The sequence below is a fragment of the Silene latifolia genome, chromosome Y, assembly GCF_048544455.1.
Source record: "Silene latifolia isolate original U9 population chromosome Y, ASM4854445v1, whole genome shotgun sequence".
Classification (NCBI taxonomy): Eukaryota; Viridiplantae; Streptophyta; class Magnoliopsida; order Caryophyllales; family Caryophyllaceae; genus Silene; species Silene latifolia.
The window spans coordinates 425,732,505-425,755,998 of NC_133538.1; the positions used below are offsets into that span (position 1 = coordinate 425,732,505).

The 23,494-nt window shown below is 35.7% G+C and overlaps 2 protein-coding genes across 2 annotated transcripts; one reads left to right on the forward strand and one right to left on the reverse strand.

The window, feature by feature from the left end:
- Positions 1-378: 378 nt before the first annotated feature.
- On the reverse strand, positions 379-1,371 carry LOC141632495 (protein FAR1-RELATED SEQUENCE 5-like). Its single transcript, XM_074445042.1, has 2 exons — positions 697-1,371; positions 379-606 (listed from the first exon to the last, which is right to left on the reverse strand). Exons 1-2 carry the CDS (start codon positions 1,369-1,371, stop codon positions 379-381), a joined length of 903 nt encoding a protein of 300 aa, XP_074301143.1.
- Positions 1,372-11,228: 9,857 nt separating this feature from the next.
- Positions 11,229-21,287, forward strand: LOC141626640 (uncharacterized). Its single transcript, XM_074440338.1, has 3 exons — positions 11,229-11,627; positions 18,956-19,242; positions 20,604-21,287. Exons 1-3 carry the CDS (start codon positions 11,238-11,240, stop codon positions 20,641-20,643), a joined length of 717 nt encoding a protein of 238 aa, XP_074296439.1. The 5' UTR covers positions 11,229-11,237; the 3' UTR covers positions 20,644-21,287.
- Positions 21,288-23,494: the final 2,207 nt, after the last annotated feature.

Sequence of the window (23,494 nt, forward strand, 5' to 3'; positions counted from 1 at the left end):
GAAGTCATTATAGTCGCTTCGATCGCCAAACTTATTTGGCATTTTGTTCATTATATGCCACATACAGAACCGATGGCGCGCTGTCTTGAAAACAAGAGGGACAGATTTGATAATACCTGGGTCCTGATCTGTAATTATGTACTCGGGTTCCTTACCTCCCATTGCTATTAAAAACCTAAATGAAAACCCAATTAAACGACTCATAATCTTCCCTTGCAATTAGAGCCCCACGTAACGTCACGGATCGTTTATGGTGGTCAACACTGTGAATGGTGTGAATACCATAGAATACTTATTGGTGGAGTAAGTTGGGTCGAATGACACCGCATCACCAAAAAATTTGTAATTATCTCGGGCGGTACCGTCCGCCCATATGGCCTACGTAGGGCCGCCATCATCGTCAAGGTCATAGTCAAAGTAGAAACCTATTCTTGTTTCAGTCATTTCCTTGAAATGGTCAACAAACAACTGACCATCCCGTTCGTGAATGAAACATTTAACATCCCTATGGAAGTTCTTAAAATCATTTAAGCTTGCTCCAATGTTTTCGTATCCATTCACTTGTTCTTTGCAGATTCTGTATGTTTTTGTTGCTCCTATCTTCAGCTGCCAATTAATCATTAACAGATACGTCATATAAATATAACATGAATGAAATTATTTATTTAGTATAGAGACTGTTTATGTATTACAAACCCTTGAGTTTGACACGATTATCATCTTGTGATAATCTGTTATGTTACGCGACAATTTCTGGAACTGTCTGTCCTGAAGTGAGATAAGCTCGTGATTGTGACCCTCGTGGAACCGGTCAATTACTAAAACACCATTCTTCATATATAGTCGTATCCTCGCTTTACACCCCACTCTAGTGACCCTGAATATCCTCTGTGAATTCTTCCCATCCAGTCCGCCATCCTGATCTTTTCTGGGCTTCTTGTGAGCGAAACCTTCTCGATTGCAGACAACGAGCTTTGACTTGATCTCACCGCCACGCCATTTTTTTGTTGTGTACCTACGTACATCAAACCCACAAGCAATGGCGTATATCTTATAAAAAGTCACTGCATCATCAACACCCCCAAACTCCTGGCCGATGTACGGTGTAAACCTCTTCTCCACCTCCTTACACAGCTCTTGCCTGTCAGGTTGAACCCCATTCTGTTTTACCAAGTCTGCAAATGTGCACAGAGTGTAAGTGTAAATGTAAATGTCCTCAGATATGAAGTGTAAATTTTCTGTTATAAAAGTGTAAATGTCGTCAAAAGTGTAATTGTCAGAACTATAGTAAAAATAAACATCCAAAAGTGTAAGTGTAAATGTCAGTAGAAACAAAGTGAAAATGTGCTGTTCTGAAAGTGTAAATGTCATCAAAAGTGTAAATGTCAAAACTATAGTAAAAGTAAACATCCAAAAGTGTAAGTGTAAATGTCAGTAGAAACAAAGTGTAAATGTGCTGTAATGTCATGTGTAAATGTCAGCAAAAGTGTAAATGTCAGCAGAAATGCAGTGTAAATGTGATTCTTTATAAGTGTAAAGTACACCAAATGCAGTGTAAATGTGATTCTTTAAATGTTTTCAGAATGCTAACACAAATTAAAACTATAGCAAAAAGAGTAAACATCGAAATGTGTAGCAGAAACGAAGTATAAATGTGATTGTCTGAAAGTGTAAATGTCAACAAAAGTGTAAAAGTACACCAAAAGTGTAAACGTGATCAGCAATGCAGTGTAAATGTTATGCTTTAAAAGTGTAAATGTCAACAAAAGTGGAAATGTCAACAAAAATATAACAATAAAAATGCAAATGTATTGAATTGTAAAGTGTAAATGTTAAGTCATGATCGAAAGTGTAAATGTTATGAATTGTAAAGTGTAAATGCTAAGTAATTAGAAGTGTAAATGTTAAGTTATAGGGGATTCACGTGAAAATGTCGTATGATGTAAAGTGTACCTGTGTACAGTACAGGAAAAGTGTAAACGTGAGCAGTAATGCAGTGTAAATGTGAGGCTTTAAAAGTGTAAATGTCAATAAAAGTGTAAATGTTGTCAGAATGCTAACTCACAAAAAAAATATAACAATTAAAATGCAAAGGTGACTATAACAATAAAAAAGTGTAAATTTAAAAGTACAGGAAAAGTGTAAACGTGAGCAGTAATGCAGTGTAAATGTGAGGCTTTAAAAGTGTAAATGTCAATAAAAGTGTAAATGTTGTCAGAATGCTAACTCACATAAAAAATATAACAATTAAAATGCAAAGGTGACTATAACAATAAAAAAGTGTAAATTTAAAAGTACAGAAAAGTGTAAACGTGAGCAAAGAATACGATGTAAATGTGAGGCTTTAAAAGTGTAAATGTTAACAAAAGTGTAAATGTTGTCGGAATGCTAACTCACATAAAAAATATAACAATAAAAAGTGTAAATGTAAAACTACAACTAAAATGTTCATGTAAATGTTGTCGAAATGCGTTCATGCAAATTAATGAAAACCCAGCAGAAGATTTAATTCTAACAATGTTCATTTCAAACCCAAAGAACAAATAATCAAAACAAGAATGAACAAATTCGATGACATGCAAATATGCAAAATCGTAATGTTTACCTTCATCCTTCCTATTCAACTGAAAAATATGAAAATGTGACTGAAAACAATTAATAAAATGAAGAAATACCATTGATGCCATCTATTATTTGCATGTTTACGCTGATTTGGAGGATTTAGAGAGAACTTTATCTTCGTTTGGAGATGAAAGAACCCAGTTTTAGAGAGAAGAAACAAAGAAAAAGGTTGAAATTAAGTGTGTTCAGGAAGGAAGAATGTGGAAAGTGGAAACATAGTACAAAGGATATATGTTTTTGTCCGCAGGAAATATTCATTGGTAAGAACAATTCGCAGGAATTGTTGTCCTCTCTCATAGCCATGCTTTTCCCTTTTTTTTTGGCCTACATTTTGTAAAAAATCTCCACCATAGATGTTGTCCATCTAAGGGTCCTTATAAGGACTTAAGGACTTAAGTGAGGTAAGGAACTCATTAGATCTTACCTCTATATATATATATATATATATATATATATATATATATATATATATATATATATATATATATATATATATATAGAGAGAGAGAGAGAGAGAGAGAGAGAGAGAGAGTATATCATTATTATTATTATTATTATTATTATTATTATTATTATTATTATTATTATTATTATTATTATTATTACTATTCCGTCTCAAGCCCAACTCGCTAAATACGATAGAATATTATTATTATATAATTATTAAATACAGAGTATTATAGCTATTTCCAAAATCGGGAAATTTTGTCACATCATGAGTTGCATTGACGTTTTACAAGTGATGTAACCATCAGGAGGGAGTGTGCACGCGTTGTACTCTTTTTCCTTATCTATGGTTTTGTCCCACTGGGTTTTCCATAGAAAGGTTTAAACGAGGCATCTTATTTATTTGCGTGTTAGAGGAATAATGTACTCTTTTTCCTTATTAGTGTTTTTCCCATAGGGTTTTCTAGTAAAGTTTTAATGAGGCATGTTTTTCAGTAATGTACATCCAAGGAAGGGGGGGGGGGGGGGTGTTATGAAATGTATTATATGAATGTCCATTGGGTTTTATGGTCCATTATGTACATTATGTAATTAGGTTTCTCACATGATATGTACTCTATAAATACCTCCATTCTCCCTTGTGACATGCACTATCCGTCACAAGGGAGAGACGGAGCGGATACATACCATATTATGTTAATATGGATACAAGTGGGCCATTTTGTGTATTAATATATCAAAAACTGATTTGATAATACACAATAAATAAATAGAAAAAAAGGGTATTTCCCCATGCAAACACATGCGTGCTAAGTAAGGTCACTTCCTCACTCTTCTTCTTATAATGATAACAAAATTGCATAAACATGGTCGCATATGAGTATGTGTTATAATGTTACCAGCTTAATTGGAAATGTAACCATGTTAAAGAGTCTTAAAATGGTAACATATATGAACTCACGTCAAAATAAAGTGATGAGATTGACCAGCTGAAAAAAATTGATGATTTGGTGTTGTTTCTAATGCAAAATAGCATTTAATACTTTTGTCCATACACATTAGAATTGTACTTCCTACAAATCCTATAAATAATAAACAAACACATAAAATGACCTACTTGTATCCATATTAACATAATATAGTATGTATTCACTCCATCTCTTCCTTGTAATGGATAATGCATATCACAAATGAGAATTTGTGATAAAACTATCTCTATCGAATCTTCTCCTTCTATTCTCTCTCTACAATTTCTTCCTCTCTTATTCTATAACATCAACCCAATTAAAATCAAACTTATTTAACCCAACGCCAAAGCAAATGAAGTACTGTTAGAGCACCCACAATAGAGAGGATGGTTTCATCCTCTTATTTTTTTCTCTTTCTTTCTATTTTTTTGACACATCATTTCCTCTTTCATCCACCTCATTTCCCACTATCTACATCCTCTTCATTTTTACTACATCTTTTTTCCTCCACAATAGAGAGGATCCTCTTATATTACTTTTCTTATTATTATATTTTTTTTATTTATATTTAATATTATGGGCTACTTTATATTGTTTTAATAATTTAAAAATTAATAAAACTAACTTTAAAAAAAGTTTATGTTGCTAAATTAAATAACATATATTATTCATAAAACAAAATACATCAAATTTATAATACAAAGTAAGATATAAAATTCATAAAACAAAATACATGAAATTTAACATTAAATTGTGATGCATATTTTTAATTTATGTTTATTACAAGATTGAGATGGAGTGAAATATATGATTATTATTCAATTCGATCAACTTGTAATAGAATCGGAGAAAGGAGGAATTCGTAAAGCGATTGTGATATTATTGATAATTGTTCGTGATTCGAATGATTACATTGGCTCGACATTTATAATACTTACGAGATCTAAATCGTATCAACTAATATCGCAATGTAATATAATTATTCTAATACTGATATTATTCTGGTTACGATAATATTACCGTAATATTCCCTAACATCCACTAGTAGAAAAACCCCCTATCGTGACGCCTTTATTGTGGCGGTTCTAATAGAAATGACGTAAAAAGCCCAAACAATTGGCAGGAGCGAAATTTTCATGTTGTAGAAGGTCTATTGTGGCGGTCTAAAATAAGAACCGACGTAATAGTAGAATCTATTTATGGCGGTTTCATATAGAAAACGCCACTATAAGTCAACTGTGGCGGTTGTATTAACAACCGCCGTTAATAACGACGCTAAAGGTAATAATAATTGACAATACTTTTTAATAAAAAAACCGCCATCCTATGTTTTTGTAGCGGTTTTAACAACAATCGACTTTAATTTACAGTAAAAAAACGACTAAACCCTTTGGAATTCACCCTAACTGATCATTATTTCCATATATCGTCTTCAACTTTCCCACAGACCGCGCGCGAAACCCTCAATCATCATTATCACCATTAAATCCCATCACTCTAGCCGCCGTCGACAACCGTGAAATCCCACTACTCAAGCTCCCGTCAACTCCTTTTCACGAGGTTAGTCACAGACTTTATTTCATCGATTTTATGGTTTTTGGTTTAATTGATTTTGCCTTACGCCGTGCACTCTGATCTCATCATCCCCATCATTGCTGCTTCCATTCAACGCTCCGACCATGGCTACCACTGCTCCCAAACACACCGCTGGTATAATTCAAAACCCTAAATTAATAATCTCTTTTTAATCTAATTCAAACCCTAATTCATCATCCCTATACTCGAAACTCCAATTAATTTTATTTTTAATCTTATTGTTTAGACGATGTGAATTTGGTGGTAGAGTTGCTCGACATACGTCCTGTTATCATCTTTTTAGTTGTTTTTCGATTGAATTTTGTAATTTGCAGGTGTTGTCTCTTATCCGTATTGTGTAGTATGTCGTTAATGTTTTGGATTTATCAATTGGATTTTATTATTTACAAGTGTTATCATTCCTTTCTCCTTCTTTCATCGGTTCTTATCAATTCATAATTAACAAATGAGATTGGACATTTTCTGGATTCATGTTTCAGAGGTGGATCGCTGGGTGACTAGACTAGATTGGTTCGATGAATGGGTTACTGGCTGACTGATTGATATGGCTAGTATTGAAATCCCCTATGGCCCTATCTTATTTAACAATTAACCTTTTTACTTAATGAACAGAATGCATCTAAGTATGCCTCTGGTTTGGATAGGCTAAGCAAGTTCATTTATCTCCTTTTAGGCAAGCTAACTAATTTCTCTCCTGTAATAACATCAATTAGGAGTCCTTTTATTCCAGAATGAACCTGAACCTCAAGCCAAAATGAACCTCAAGATGGAGCGAGCATAGGTTGTGAAGCTAAAGGTTTGTTAGCGAGTGAATGAAGCTAAGGGCATCTTAGTAGCAGGTGTATTAATCTATTTATTCCACAATTTAAATAAGAATTTAGAACTGTACTTTTATTCCAGAATGCATATAAGCATTGGCCTCTGTCTGATAGGCTAAGCAAGTAAACTTCTCTCATGCCTCCCTTTCCAGAGGCTATTGATTGAATTTCTTTCTCCTATTATTCCACATTAATTAACATCACTAAGGAGTAGAATGGATCAGATACGGTTTTTTCGTCAACTTTCACTTTCAATGTTGTCAATGTTCCACTCACTTGTGTATAATTCATTGATTTTTCGAATTATAAATTGGGGTTTCCTTTATTATGTGCTCGATTATTAAATTTTGGTCTTTCCCCTTGTTTAAGATTGACACTATGAGTGAGTTAGAAATAGATCTGAATTTCTTACACTACGCATCTCAATTTCTTTCGCATAACCGTCTTTTTTCAATGAGCAAGTATCTGAAAACTCATTTGGGCAAGGTGGAACAATGAGCTGAGTTCTAACCTTTCATGTTGTCACCTGGAAAGTAGGTGAGCAATTTTGTTCAACTGTGGCAAGTCCTTTTTTTTTTCTTTTTCTGAATTGTACGAGCTCTGATAATCTCCTGAATTCTATTTAGATACAGTTCGTGATTTTTTAAGGTCTTAGTGAACATAATTTCAATAGCACAGCACCGCGTAGACGAACCTAAGTATCAATCTATATACCACATCGCTAAGTGAGACAAAACTAGCAAGTAAGAAGTCATTACTCATTAGCTTATCCATCTGATTTATTGAAATGATGTTATAATGTTTTCAGCTCTTTTAATCTGGGCTGTACAGTCCCACCATGAGTTACTAATGTTTTTTTGTGAACTCTATTTTGTTTCATGTGCTTGCTACATTGATAACTTTGCATCAGTATTGGGGAATGTGGAATATGGTATGTATCCTTACTGAGTAACCGTCTGTAAGTATTTATGAGCTTTCCTGGGCTTGTATTTCTATCACATTGCTCACAATATTAGGTAGTTATTTTAATGCTTCATACAGTGAGCCAGTTTGGATAAGGCGAGTTTGGTATGTCCGTTCTGCTAATTTTGTTTTTAGAATGAATGGATGAGAACTGAGAAAATATTCTAGGGTAGATTAAAATATGTTCGGAATGGACAAGTAGCTGACAAAATAATAGGGAATTCTTTTCTCTATTTTTTTCTGTCATTGTGCTGAATTTTCAAAATTCATACCACTTTTTTACTGTTATAACTTAATGAATCCTTTTTGTTGATTGACCACATTAATGTTATTGTTTGATGTCACCGGTGAGCTTGTGTTATGTCAGTCTATATGTGAAAAGAACATATTAATTATCTGTTGTTGCTCAGTGCTCTTCGGAAGTCGCTCTTCGGAAGTCCAGGCGAATGCAATCTTGGGTTTATTATCTCTGTTTTTTAGTTATGTTTCCTTCATTATGATTTGATAGTATGAATTCATAACTAATGGTTGATTGTTTGCTAGAAGCAGTTTTGTGTCAAGGATTTTCTCCCATGCACTTGAAGATTCCTCTACCAAGTCTGGTCTAGTACATTCGTTGTTTGTATGTATATCTTTGTTGGATCCCAGATGGTCATCTTCCTCTTTGTTAATACATTCTCTACGAGGTCAGCATATGTACGAGGCTACGATCGTAGTAAATCCGGAGACTGTTAATGCTATGCTACCTAGACTTGGTTAGTGTCTGAAATAATCTTTTTAACATTACTCTGTTATCTAGTCATGGTTAACCATGTAGCTTCATATAAATTTATTTCCGTCAGCATGTCACTAAGTCTTGGTTTTAGACTTATATCAAAGTTTATTTGTGGCCTCAATTCGGCCGCAGCCCCATTGATTTGGTTGATACTTCCTGGACCTTCAGAACTTTTTCTAACTAAGTTGCTTTGAACTGTGAAAGTGTCGGAGTAACACGGTCCATGGCTAATGGTGAAAGATTTATTCTTGCATATTTTGACCGGAGTTTTTGTTCTGGCTGAATTTGAATCTCTCTTTTTCCTTCCATTTTAATATATAATTCTACCTGAGCATTGTTCATTTAATTGTTCAAATTTGTCCATTTTTTTTTTCAAGATTGTGGAGCTCATTGTTGTTCTAGTGAAAGCTAGAAACCAAGCTGCAGACTAGGAATTCATTTTTCATTTTCCTCTGACATGAAATATATGTGGTATGTTGTGCTATAATTCAAACTTTTGAGCTTTTTATATTGTTTTTTCTTTATATATATTTATTTATATAGGTACCCTTTTTTTCATTGTTTGATTTTTAGTAACGCTAGACGTTGATTTTTTAATAATGCTTAGTTTGATTTTCTTACTATTGGTTTTGTTTACCGTATCATTGCAGATTTAAGAGTAAGAGTATCAATTGACGAGATAATAAAGAATGTTAAAGGGGTGTAGGCTACCAAATGTATATGTAATGTTGATTAGTTTATTAAATAAGATGTGTATGTGATTATTTATACACTTAGATGTAAAATTTTTGAACATAGACATTGTTGTTCTGCAGGATGATATGAAAGTTTTTGGGTAGTTGGTTGCATTCTTGTTTATGTATTGTTTGTTCATTTCGATATTGGATGTCAAATTTATGGGAAGTTGGTACAGAAATTTAGGTAGCAATTTTTTTTTAAAAAAAATACCTATCTATGGCGGCGGTTCTAAGTTAGAAACGCCACGAGCTATAGTGACGGTTCTTAAGTAAAACCGCCACTATAGATTATCAATGGTGGCGGTTCTTAAGTTAAAAACCGTCACTATAGATAATTAAAGTGTTCATTGAAATACCTATGGTGACGGTTTTCTTACAATAACCGCCACTATAGATGAGTTACAGTGGCGGTTCTTGTCTAATAACCGTCGTATTATATAAGTCTATAATGGCGGTTTTGTATAAGAACCGCCACTATTGGAGAGCTATAACGACGGTCATTTATAACCGCCACCGTAGGGGGTTTTTCTACTAGTGATCCCCCCTCAAACCCATGGTAATTTGTCAAAATTTCCATGGGTTTGCCAGATTAGGAAAGAAGAAAAATCCGACGATCTTCAATTTTCGATCTTGGAATTTACAGGAACGTCATCCTTTTCGAACCTGTAAATTGTCGGACGGGAACGTCGTAGCTTTTTGGACCCGTCAAAATTCAAAAGAAACGAGAACGTCGATCTTTTTGAACTCGTTAAAATTTCGTCGTCAAGAACGTCACAATTTTTCGAACTTCACAAAAATAATTGGACGGGAAAAAATCCGTCATATTCGATCTTTGAAGACGCCATTTTCTTTTCGATCTCTAAACAAATAAATCAAAAAAACACCATTGATGTAGGTATCAAACTAATATCACAACTTTGTTAATCATGCGGCACGTACCACATGACCCACCATTTCATCTTCATGAGCACCACCAATTTAATGAAACTCCTTGTTAAAAAAAAACAAACTCACGATGATGTTTTTTTTTTTTTTTTTTTTTTTTTTTAATAATTAATCGTTGAAAAGGGAAATCCCGCCGGTGGACGTCGCATATCATAGGTCCACCGGCAGGTGGCGGAAATTCGTGTTTTAGGCCTCAAGAGCGCGAGGCTCTGATACCATAATAGAATCGGAGAAAGGAGGAATTCGTAAAGTGATTGTGATATTATTGATAATTGTTCGTGATTCGAATGATTACATTGACTCGACATTTATAATACTTACGAGATCTAAATCGTATCAACTAATATCACAATGTAATATAATTATTCTAATACTGATATTATTCTGGTTACGATAATATTACCGTAATATTCCCTAACAATGTTTGAGCCTCGAAACATAGTCCATAGATGTTCGAACAAATATGAATGTACAATAACAATTAAAAGTATATTGAGTAATTTTTTTTCATAATAAATAAATAAAAATTATAAATTAAAATATTATCCATATGACAAATAAACATTAGCTTGTGGGCACAAGGGCCTATGTCTCCTCTCCTCTACTTTCCTCTAAAAGTAGAGGAAGCACCCTTCTTCCTCTATACAAGAGGACAACTAACATAGTTCCCACAATAGAAAGAATGTCCTCTTAGAGGAGAGAGAGGGTTAGAGCATCCACATTGAAGAGGATGGACCATCCTCTTAGGACTCTCTCTCATCTAAGAGGATGTCCTCTTCAATGTGGAACCAATGTTACATGTCCTCTTAGAAGGAGGAAGAGGAACACTTCCTCTATTTTTAGAGGATATGTAACATTGGCCCTTGTGCCCACTTATCATTCATTATCTAGCATGTGGCATGTAATTCATTTCTTTTTTAATTTTTGCTTATAAAAAAAATGGGAGAGGAGGATAAGTTGATCCTCTTTAATGTGGAGATTTTTTAAGATGAGTAAAAAGAAGAGGATGGAAATAGTGGAGTATGGGTGAAAGTGAAGTGTCCAAATTAGAGAAGGAAAGAGAAAATATAAGAGGATAAAATCATCCTCTTGGATGTGGATGCTCTTAAAAGGATGCTCAATCCTCTCTATTGTGGGTGCTCTTAACAGATCTAGGCATGCCGATTCAACCCCTCGAATAAAACCGAAAAATCCGTTAGTTGAATCCTCTCTATTGTGGGTGCTCTTAGCAGATCTAGGCCATGCCGATTCAATCCCTCGAATAAAACCAAAAAATCCGTTAGTTGAGTCTACTCGTAGTTCACATAATCGAATCACCCTTTCATCCAAATTCTCATTACCATTCCGACCTCCCCAAACTCCCTCAATGAAATTCAGCAAGTCACCAGTAATCGAACTCACTGTCGGAAACTCAAAACTAACTCTCCAACAAGACAATGCCTCAATGCACGTCGGCACCTCCGTCTGGCCATGTTCCCTCGTCCTCACCAAATTCCTCGACCGTTGGTCTCCTCCCTCAAACCCTAACGACAATCAGTACTCTTCCGTCCTCGATTTCCGCAACAAGCGCGGTATCGAACTTGGCGCCGGTTGCGGCGCTGTCGGTATGGGAATTTACCTCCTTGGTCTCAACGACGTCGTTTTGACTGATATTGCTCCTGTTATGCCTGCGCTTAAGCATAACTTGAAGAAAAACAAGCAGGTTTTGAATAAGTCATTGAAGACTGCCCAGATGTATTGGGCTAATTCCACACAGGTATTGAGCAAATGCTTCTGTTCTTAAAACAAATTTCCCTGTTTATATATTAATAATTGCAGGGTTTTGAACACCCTATGAGCCCAGATCTAATCGCAAGTATTATACAAATTAACATAGAAAATAAGATGAATCACATACCTCTCAGCGCAGCGGAATAATAACGATAATAAGGAGTATATTTGATGTAGAAATCCGAAACCCCAAACGAATAATAAGCACCCACCTGTGATGCCTATACCGTTATCCACACAAGGTACTAATTTGCCCCTCGTATGCTAGCACTGAAGGGATGAAATAAGCCTTGGAGAAACCCCTTTTCCCTCTTGTGTTTTTCTCACAGTTTTTGTTAGACTAAACTGAATGGAATGAATTAGGGTCTGTCACACAAATCCTTTCTTATATAGGCGAGATACACTATTACTATTTTACTAACCCTAGCGTAGCGGAGATGGGCCTGATCCATATTAGAGCCCTATTAGTATTAAATATAAGTCCGACTTATAATTATACTAATCTCGTACCTTTTGTGTGTGACCCAATAGGCTCACATAAGACTACCAGATACGTAAACCACCTTACGTGTTAAACCGACATTGGCCTCTAACAAGGCATATCGATTACATAGACTTAAGTGAGTTAATTCGTATAGGACAATGGACATAACCATTATAAGTCTTTTTGCTACTACTGGCTCCAATTGAGAATGAAGTAGGAAAAGTGTCAACCTCATATATCCCAATCGTTTTTCTCGAATCTCTGTTGAGTTGACTTGAGTTGACTTGTGCGCATCGCGGCCACGCATTTACATAAGTCACTCTCTTGGAGAGGCAAAAAAACAATAAACTCCCTTCATAAGGGAGGAGCAAATCCCCTTTTGTCTAACCACATCCCACCACAAGCTCCATGCACACCCAATAATCAGCCATGATCCCCTTTTCGAGCAGACTAGGAATGATATCAAAGTATACACTTCACATGTACAGAATAGTCAAAGACTCAGGTCTAAAGACCAAAACAAGTCAACAGCTTGCAAAGAGCTTTACTGACACTAAGCGAATCCTTAGTAAAGTCCTTTTAGGCGGGTCTGTCTAATGTGTATTCTCCAACACACATCCATGCACCTGGCTTAGTATCCCCATACCTATGACTTATGGAACATAGCCATCAACCAGCATACATACTAGTCATTTATGAGTATTCAAATGTTCCAACATAATATTCTTACTAGAGACATAATAACATCATCCAAATGGAGTTCCACACCCAAGTCACGCACTTGGTGATCCATTTCATCAATGTATGTTATTTAGGGACAAATAATCCATTCAATATTGAATAAAATGCACTTATATTAAATAAATGTGATATGTCATACATATATATCAATCATCGAAAATAACTTCGGCCCACTAAGGCAAACATCTCTTGGTAGTACTAAGATACATGACTCTTCATATTCTAGATGCAATAGAGATTTTGTACGGGATATGCAACTATTGCATCGGTTATAATCTTGCAAATACACAATTTACCTCCTCAATAAGATAAACTGTTAAATGATTCACTAAACACCAAAATGCTTCATAATCATCAAAGTCAAGTGTGTGTTTGATTCTTAAACCAAACACTTTGTTCTTGCTTCACAAGCAATTAGACACTTACTTTAGTTATAATATTGGTCATGACATTGTGCTTGGAACCATTTCAACTTACAACTTCATTCATGTAAACAAAATGTATGCAGATAAAGATCAAGAACCAACTTTGTCTAAATAAAAATCGTTCACTTTATTACAACTTCCATCTCATAAATGATTCTCAATGCTTCTCAAGCACACATAATCATTTCCTAGATGGCTCTCAAGTGACAATCACTAGAACTAGATCGGTATTTGCTCATCATACGAGCACACAATAAACAATTTTATTATTAAGTCTCACAGACTAAAACAAAAGCATATGTCAGAATCAAAACTAAGTTTCAAGAAACACTTTCTTAAAATTTTCAAAGTTTCAAATGTTAAGAAAAGGCAGTTTAGGAACACTTCCAATGCATATGAGATATGCTGTCTTTTCTACAACTTTAGATGGACACTTTCATTAATTATGTACGCAGACATTATAGTGCAACATTAGCCTCTAAAAGAATCAATAAGATATGTGTGACTCATCATAGACTGAACTAAATCACATAGGGTTTAAGATAGTTTGAACGATTTCATTTATCTCTAAGATGATCACATGCATTAAGCCCAAATTCTCTAGTCTCCTTCAGATTAAACAACACTAAATCAACTTCTCAAGTTGATCTTATACTTTCAACTGAAATTCTCCCTTTGCAAAATAACTTATTAAACCTACATATATTTGTATATGTGTGATCAAACAAGCCAGACATACTCCCACTGAAATCAGTAGGAGACCTCTTATGTCCCTTCATCATCTAAACAAAAGTGACATACCTTATGTTTTTCATGTTTACTGATTTAAGGACAATGCCATAAATGGATAAGAATTGAGCCGTAAAACTTGAACTCTAATAATCATTATGTTATGGATAAAGTTGTTCATTACTAAGAATAACAACTTGGCTAGCCTCAGTGTACCTGATCTTCTGACAAGGTCCTAGAACAACATTTGTTCTTCATAAAATCAGTACATGTCCAAACTTGAACTAGAATTACCAACCTTTAATATGACATGTACATGAATAACCTTTATTCAATTCTAGTATGAAGCAATAAGGTAAGCTTAAGTAAAACCATTTCTACATATGAAATAACAGCATTTGTTAATATCATAGTTAAAACATTTCACTTCAGATATTGTTCTACCCTTCTTGACCAATTACATTTATAATGTAACAGTTGCATTTGGTATCTTATACCAAAATAGCGGAACAATAGTAATGCTTATCTCCATAACATACACACTTGAAGTCATACTTCAATTGCATTTGCAGATCTTCTAGACACTTCTAGGAGTTACCTTTCCAATGCTATCATTACATTAATGCTCTAAGTTATTTACGTACCCTTTTCAGACTTGGCCTAGGTTTAGGTTTGGGTCTGACAACGATTGCCCTTTCACTCACCTTTACCACCGGCTAAGTCAATATCAAGTCTTCTTCTTAATAAACTCAAAGATTATTAATATTAGACTTTCTTGTTACGACATTCAATCGTCTTTAACATCTCATGTTATTTGGTGAGAAAGCTAATGGTCAAGTTACATCATAATGAACTCACTTGAACTTAGGCATAACCGAAACAATTTCAGTTGCTAATTTTATCTAGCACAAGAAGTATCCAATCATTCCAGATTATTAGTATAATTATGTCATCAAATGACATATGTACTAATCAGACCATCTTAGCTTTACCTTTCTCACTTAACGGGAACGTTTCCCTTAATTTAGACGGTTGAAATACTTGGTACATCTAGTCATCTTCATGACTCTAACCATACAACCCAAACTGTATGTTAGCATTGGTTCTAGTTTGTAAGAGATTCCCTTCATAAGGAAAAATCTTTTCTCTAGTACTTAGAACAATTCTCAAGATACCAATCTATGAATTTGAACAATTCAAAATCATCTTTATAAGAATGTGATAATGTAGACAAAATATAACCAAAATGTACATGCAAAATGGAACGATAATTAATAATTGATCTTAAACAATTTAAGATGATAAATTGAACATGTAACCCTCATACATGAACAATATTCCAAGATCCCAAACACTTTGTGATTTAAGTGAGTTTTGGCTCATCGCCCAAACCACAAATGTCTAGGTAGAGATCACCATGTCAATTACATCTCCATGTAACTCTCGGTGAGTCATCATATGACACCAACTCCTTACCTCAAAGCCCAAGTCCGACTTGATAGCCATGTTAAGCGAACCTATAACAACCCGACCCGCCGCCGTCGTAACACAAGCCCAATAAGATGGGATGTGTATCTTTGGGCCCATTATTTGTCCTCACTTAAGCCCAAAAGCACAAGGCCTTGTTACTAAGTGGTGGGTGGAATCTCTTATAAACATATCAGAACCTCCTCAATTCCCCGATGTGAGACAACTTTACTCTCAATAACTTGGGGTGTTACAATCTCCTCCACTTAAAGAACACAACGTCCTCGTTGTGCCTTAAACTTGACCGTAGCCAAGCCCAGAATCCTTCCCCGCTAGGTCACCCACGGTGGGTGACCTGAGTACTCCCGACCACAGGCTCACCACACGGTCGCAGGGCCGCTATGATACCATTTATAACAACCCGACCTCCCACCGTCGTAACACAACCCCAATAAGATGGGATGTGTACCTTTGAGCCCATTATTTGTCCTCACTTTAGCCCAAAAGCACAAGGCCTTGTTACTAAGTGGTGGGTGGAATCTTTTATAAACATATCACAACCTTCTCAATTCCCCGATGTGGGACAACTTTACTCTTAATAACTTTGGGTGTTACAGAACCAAATTGTACCGTATGAGTAACAACTCAATTCACATAATTGACAAAGCACTGTTTTGGCAGTCACTTTAACCAACGATGCAAACTGTTACCCATCTACTCAATTCACATAATCGACAAAGCACTTAACCAACGATGCAAACTTATTGTAGTGGTCAATAATGGAAAGGCAATGCTTAATATTTATGAGGGATAGAATGCAATATGGGTCCTAACCATGGCACTAGGTCAACTACATTTGTCCAATGTTGCACTAGCTTTAGCTATAACATTGACATGTGACTTAAGTTCTATTGGTTTCAGCTATAACATTAAGCCATAATCTCAAAGTTATACCAGTTTTAGCCATACAAGTCTAAAACAATAATCATTCATACATCACATGTCTTAATGAATAAATTTAAAAGACCTATGATTTATAATCAAGAGACAATTCATAATTGCTATTTAATTGAGAATCTTTCTCATTTTCCCGACCCAAAAGAACATTTCCCGACCCGGGAAATTGAGAAAAAACATATCTCAAATTTGATTCATAATCAAATAATTGTAATTTAGATGAACAATTCATCACAAAACATGATATTTAAGAGGCATGACAACATTATCTCGACCAAAGAAACGATTTTCTTAATTCGAGATACAAAAGTAAATGCCCAAAATGATTCATAATTGTAAAACAATTCACAATCATAACCAAGTCATTGTGCAATTTATAATTGTAATTTAGATGAACGATTCATCTAAATACACAAAACTTCATATTTTAAAAGGCATGACAACATTATCCCGACCAAAGAAACGACTTTCTTAATTCGAAATGCAAAAAATAAATGCCCAAAATGATTCATAATTGTTAGAACAATTCACAATCATAACCAATTCATTGTTCTAAACAAAATCCACCAAAACCAAAGCTACGCCAAATGATTTTCAAACAAAATCAATGGGTTTTTGATAAACACAAGTATCCACGACTACCATATGACCGGTTCCCAACCAATCTCGGCGTGACAAAATCGGAACCGGAAAGAACACATTAATACCGGTCCATATCAATCGAAAACCGAGCTAAACATGCTTAATCGTGCTATAATGTTAAACAGAATGGTTCGCCTTTCATTAAATCGGTTTTATCAAAGGTGAAACTGGTTCCCTGCATAAAACGGTCCAATTTACAGGGAACCGGTCTGTTTGACATCAAAACCAGCCAATAAACAGTCGAAACAATTTCGAATGTCATAAAACACGTTAATTGGTTTGTTCAACCTTTGAAACCAATTGATTAAGCCACGTTTTTCGATTTTTTGTTTATGGTTTTGGCCTCCCTTCATCTTATTTCATTCGAATCTTGCCTTAATCATATTAGGGATCATCATCAATAATGAAATAGCATCTCTTATGGTTTGAGAAAACGATTTTAGGGCAAATTATACACTAATTCAAAATTAGGGTTTGTATAAACTTCAATTTCATAATATACAAACTACCCTAAACATGTTTCTAACAGATTTCTAATATTCATATTCATCATATCAATTGAATCTCCCATAACCAATTATGAGGCAAGATTTAAGTCGATTTGAATAATACTACGCGACATAGGCTCTGATACCACTGTAGGGTTTTGTACACCCTATGAGCCCGAATCTAATCGCAAGTATTATAGAAATTAACATAGGAAATAAGATGAATCACATACCTCTTAGCGCAGCTTAATAATAACGATAATAAGAAGTATATTTGATGTAGAAATCCGAAACCCCAAACGAATAATTAGCACCCCACTTGTGATGCCTCTATCGGTATCCACACAGGTACTAATCTGCGCCTCGTATGCTAGTACTGAAGGGATGAAGTAAGCCTTAGAGAAAACCCCTTTTCTCTCGTGTTTTTCTCACAGTTTTTGTTAGACTAAACTTAATGGAATGAATTAGGGTTTGTCACACAAACCCTTTCTTATATAGGTGAGATACACTATTGCTATCTTACTAACCCTTGCGTAGCGCAGATGGGCCTGATCCATATTAGAGCCCTATTAGTATTATTATACTAATCTCGTACCTTTTGTGTGTGAACCAATAGGCCCACTTAAGACTACCAGATACGTAAACCACCTTACGTGTCAAACCGACATTGGCCTCTAGCAAGGCATATCGATTACATAGACTTAGGTGAGTTAATTCGTATACGACAGTGGACATAACTCTTTCAATAATGACTATGCCCATTTTATCTAGTGATCATTTACCTACTATGGGGTTTAGTAAGCCTCGCTTCCCTAGTGGTTAAGACTGAGTTATAGTGGACTGCCGTCTGCCCACTTGTACTGGGCTAACTCCGCTCAGGTATTCTATTGTGTAAATACTCAAAATTCTTGTGTAAGATCGTTTATCTAATAGGTCCCGGTTCGAATCCCACACACCCCCGATAGATATTGGACTGTCATTGTAGCTCATTTGACACTAAAGAAAATACTTCGTAGGGGGGTAGTCCTACCAATTTAAAACTTGCTTTTAATGATTCTACATTGCATTAGTAGTTACCAGTATTTCTAACAAAATTTCGATTCATGCATTGTGAATCCTGGTTTTGCCACTATTTATAGCCATTTAGCATTAACAGTGAGTCAATTTTACAATAGAACATTACAAGAACTACAGCTGACTTATTGCAGGTAATATTCCGTGTTTCGAATTGTGGGAATACAAATTAGGGGAATTTCATAACTTAGTTGTGCATATGGTTTGCAAATATTTTTGCGTGGACTTTTAAACTCAAGTGTTCATGTTCTCAGTGTACCCTTGGATGATTTGGTGGATTTAACTTGTAAGGGGTTTGTTTGTGCAGATGAACGCGTTGTCTCCGCCGTTTAATTTTGTTTTGGCGGCCGACGTGGTATATTTGGAGGACACTGTGAAGCCGCTGGTGGAGACAATGTTCGGGTTGGTGAAAGACGACGGGGTTGTTTTGTTAGGGTATCAAATTAGGTGTCCTGAAGCAGATGTGTTGTTCTGGGAGATGGTTAAGGAGGTTTTCGAGATTGAGAAGGTTAAAAAAGAGGACTTGCATCCGGATTACGCGTATGAGGAGACTGATGTTTATATTTTTAGGAAGAAGGAGAATACTCCTATCGTGTAAGATGAATTTTCTTTTACTTAATTCACTGTATGCAACTGTTAGTTTAAGTTGCGAGGTTGGTTTGAAATTTTAAATGGTGAACAAAAGCTTTTTCTGGGGTGTATGAATTTGGTGAATTTTTGGTCAATATCGATAAGATATATTTGTTTTGTGTGCATTGTGGCTTATACATTTGATAGTTAACTGTTAATACAGATTTGCGTATTCGCTAATATATGAGTGGTGTGATTGTTGTATCATTAGGTAGATTGTAATGATGTGATGAATGATAATGCTGCACTTTTTCATGTAGTTGACTGCAATTATCGCACTTCACAGAAATCATAGTTATATGTGATTATTGACAGATTGAGATTTAAACATGGAAAGACTATGTGAAGTACTAGCAAAAAGAATCTGTTTTGCTTTCATTTTTTTTTTGTGGACTACTTGTTTGTCCTTCGAATTCTGTTTACAAGTCAAAATTGAATTCAATATAGATGTATGGTTTGCTGGCTAGGTGAGTACTACTTCCTGGTTTTGTACATGCTTGATGTCTTGTGATGTTATGTACATAGGAAACCGGATTACTGCATTTGTATCAGCATTTATTGTTTCACAATCTTTGTTCAAATTTCCTGCAAATTTTTTATGAGTACTGGAAAGTTGCTTGGCTGACTCATTGACTTATATGAATGTCTATTTGGCTCGATTTGAGTTATTGGCAGAAGATAGTAGGTTTATAAGTAAAAGTATAGCTAAAAGATATTGTATTTATGTGAACCTTTTCCCTGTTAAACCTCCTTGGAACAGGGTTCTTCAGTAAGTCATGGTCCTATAGTCGATAAGGTGAAATGTAATCTCGTAAATCAATAGAATTCTACGTCTTTACTGAATATATAGATCAAGGATCATATGGCGAAGCTGTCATAGACCTCATGGGACTCTGGAGCTGCTACCATATTAATTGGGCTTGGAGGGACCGTAGATTATTTAGTATTAGTAGGGGAATGATATGCAATTGCCGTTTACTTTTGCTAAATTATCTCAGAAGAAACAACAGGGCAATCTCCTGATTTGTAATATGGTTACCGGATTGGTTTCTAATTAATCTTTCATTCTGCTTGTTTCTGAATGACCTGTTAAACCAATTGATCTGAATCTTTTTTTTTTTTTTTTTTTTTAAGTTTTTGTTAAATAACTATTTCAAACTGTTAGTCTGATGTAGCTTTTCACGAACCTTTCTTGTTCTTGTTGCAGAAACGAAATAATAATTTGATCTGAATCTTTTTTTTTTTTAACGTTTTTGTCCAATTTCAAAATCTTTGTCTGATATTCCTATGTAGCTTTTAACGAACCTTTCTTGTGCCTGTTGCAGAAAGGAAACAATAACCTCGGAAAAGGATTGTAATGCTTAAAGAAAGAAAATCTGCCTCAGCTTTGTGTAAACCTTGTTTTGCCTTGTTAGCACCAAACAATCAACTTTCACAATATTCCTTTCTAGATTTGAGTTCATGTTCGAGACTTAAAACTTGATAGTGAAGTTGTCTCTTATTTAAAAGACAACTGTAGTAGTATCAGCTTAATAAATGTGTAAATTTAGTTACTGCCTAAGTTTCTTTAACAATATAGTGAGATATATTGAAGGTGTACTAATATTTTTTTTTCGACAATAGTAAACTGAGATAGATTAAGAAAAAGCTACATAAAGTGCATTATGGTACAAATAAAGGGGGAAGAGAGCCCCCAAAACTACTAGATACTTGAAAAACAGAAGAAACAATAAACGTAGTTGATGGTAAAATACGATATTTCTTAAAAGGGCGGTGGTAATGAGCATCGAACACAAAAGACTGAATCCCCTTTCTCTTTATCCCCGTAATCGTGGTGGTAGAACGAGTGTACCTGCAATGAAAAAGTGAAACACGAACAGGGTCAGAAGAACGTTTCTTCGAACAAGTAGTGAGTCGAGCCATTTTAGCTTTCCCCTGAGAAGGACAAGCTGCTCTCGAACTATGTGAATGTTCCCTGTGCTCCTTAACTGCGGTGAAGTTAAAGTGGACAAAAGAGACGAGCCTTCTTATCAACCTGGAGTGAGACGAGCCTTCTTATCAACCTGGAAGGCAGCCTCCTCGTGTACCAACTTAATCTCCTCTTGAACAAAGCTCTCCGGTGTAGGAGAAGATGTGGGAACTTCTGCTGTCCCTGAAATTTCTTCATGGGGAGTTCCCGTCTGGATAGTTTTTGAGGTGAGGGTACAGACCCTCATGAAAGACATGGACCTTGGTTGATAGAAACCCAAATTTTTGCCATGTAATAATTTCTCATAATCTTGAGATGAAAGTGTAAGTGTATTATGAGATCGTTTCTTGGTGAAAATGAAGTGAGAAGACGTTGAGTTAATTGAGGAGGATGAAAGGTAGACCTGGAACACTGCTACTCTCGGAATCCATGGAATCCATAGGCACATCAAGGGAGCGAACTGGAGCACAATCCATATTCGTCACCAATCCGGGTTCAGGATCTAGGAGAGAAGAAACACGCATTTTCCCTATTTGAACCTCAGTGTCATCCGTCGTGCCTACTAACACTCGCTTGCCATTGTGATTAATTGCGAGAGCCTGCACAACTTCTTCCAGCTCGCGAATAATGCCTTTGTTATGAGGTTCTACCACTCGTGCTTCCTTTAATGTAGCACTTGCCTCTGAAAGCCGATTCAAATGTCTAAGAGCCACGGCTTTACGAAAAAGAGCCTTAACATTATTTGGAAAGAAGGTTAAAACCGTATTACAGAAGAGTAGTGCTCCGTCAAAAGCTTGAATTTTGTTGCAACAAGCAGCTAAATTCAAACACAAAGAAACAGCTAAGGATATGATAGAATTTAAATCGAGGTCAGAATTATCCTTAAGGGCCACACCCAACTGACGGCAGGCCTGATCATAGCAATCCCCTGCCAAAGCAAACTGATGTTCTCGAAAGAGGCTATTTCCAAATTTTTTGAGGGCATGAATTTTTGAAAAAGGGGAACCATCTAACTGTGTAAGAATACTCTGTAAATCAGCATCAACACCTAGCAACTTGTCACTACCAAAAACAAAAGCGAAGTACTCAAGAAATTCGACGCCAGAAACTGAAGACATGATTGGAGAAGACATTAAATGACATTAAACGACATTAAACTCTTTTTCTTAGCTGCCCAAAACGTGTGATTTCACACAAGCACAAAAGAACCGCAGGGTACATGGAACTGGAGTGCAAAGTAAACGAAATTGATTTCAGAAGAGGAACGAAAGACGGAAAAATGATAAGGCAACTTAGCTCAAACAAGACGTGAAAGCAAAAGGAATAGGAAAAAAACAACCCAATTGAACTTGTCGTTGAAGCGAAAAAGCTGAGGATAAAACGAAATTGATACCAACTTTCGAAAGACCGACATACAAGCAAGGATGGAGTAACCAGGTAGTCGGTGTTGAAAGACGACGGAATCCGGCAGCAAAGGAAACGGTAACAGATCGGAGAAGACAAATCTCAGCCCAGGCAAACTAAATTAAAGATGGAGGAAACCAGGTGGGTCAAAATCAGAGCATTAAGAAACTGTGGTCGAGCATTAGGAACCACCGGAGATCAGTGATACGTGCATATTGTATAGTCTTTTTAGCCTATTTTAGCACGTATTTCCATGCATTTTTGTACTGTTTATATAGTATTATGCCCCGAATTGGCTACTTTGGTTCGTTTTATCCGTTTTGTAGAAATGAACGCGAAAGTAGTGGAATCGTACCACTTTTCGTCCTTTTTGCATGCATTTAGAGGAGACGGGATTTTCCTGAGTGAGATACTGCATTGGAATGCGTGAAGGCACGGTTTACGAGGCAGTCGGTGACGAGATTGGGCTGATTTGAAAGAAGAAGACTCGATCGAGTGGTCTTATTACTCGATCGAGTCGTTTTTATGGCCTTAGTTGATCGATCGAGCAGTTATTTACTCGATCCAGAAGTGCTGAAAAGAGAGGTTACTCGATCGAGTACTATTCTACTCGATCGAGTAGGTTTTCTGGTGTTTTGCTCGATCGAGTGGATTTATTCTACTCGATCGAGTGGTTTCTGTTGGCGTGGGCTTTAATTAGCCCGTGAGTTGTTTTAAGTTGATAAACTTAGTTATTTTCCTATTTAAGCACGCATTAGCTAGGTCATTAGTACCTATTCTTTTACTTAGCTTTTATCTATTCTTCACAACAAAGACTGCGTTACTTTTTCTCTTCACTGTAAC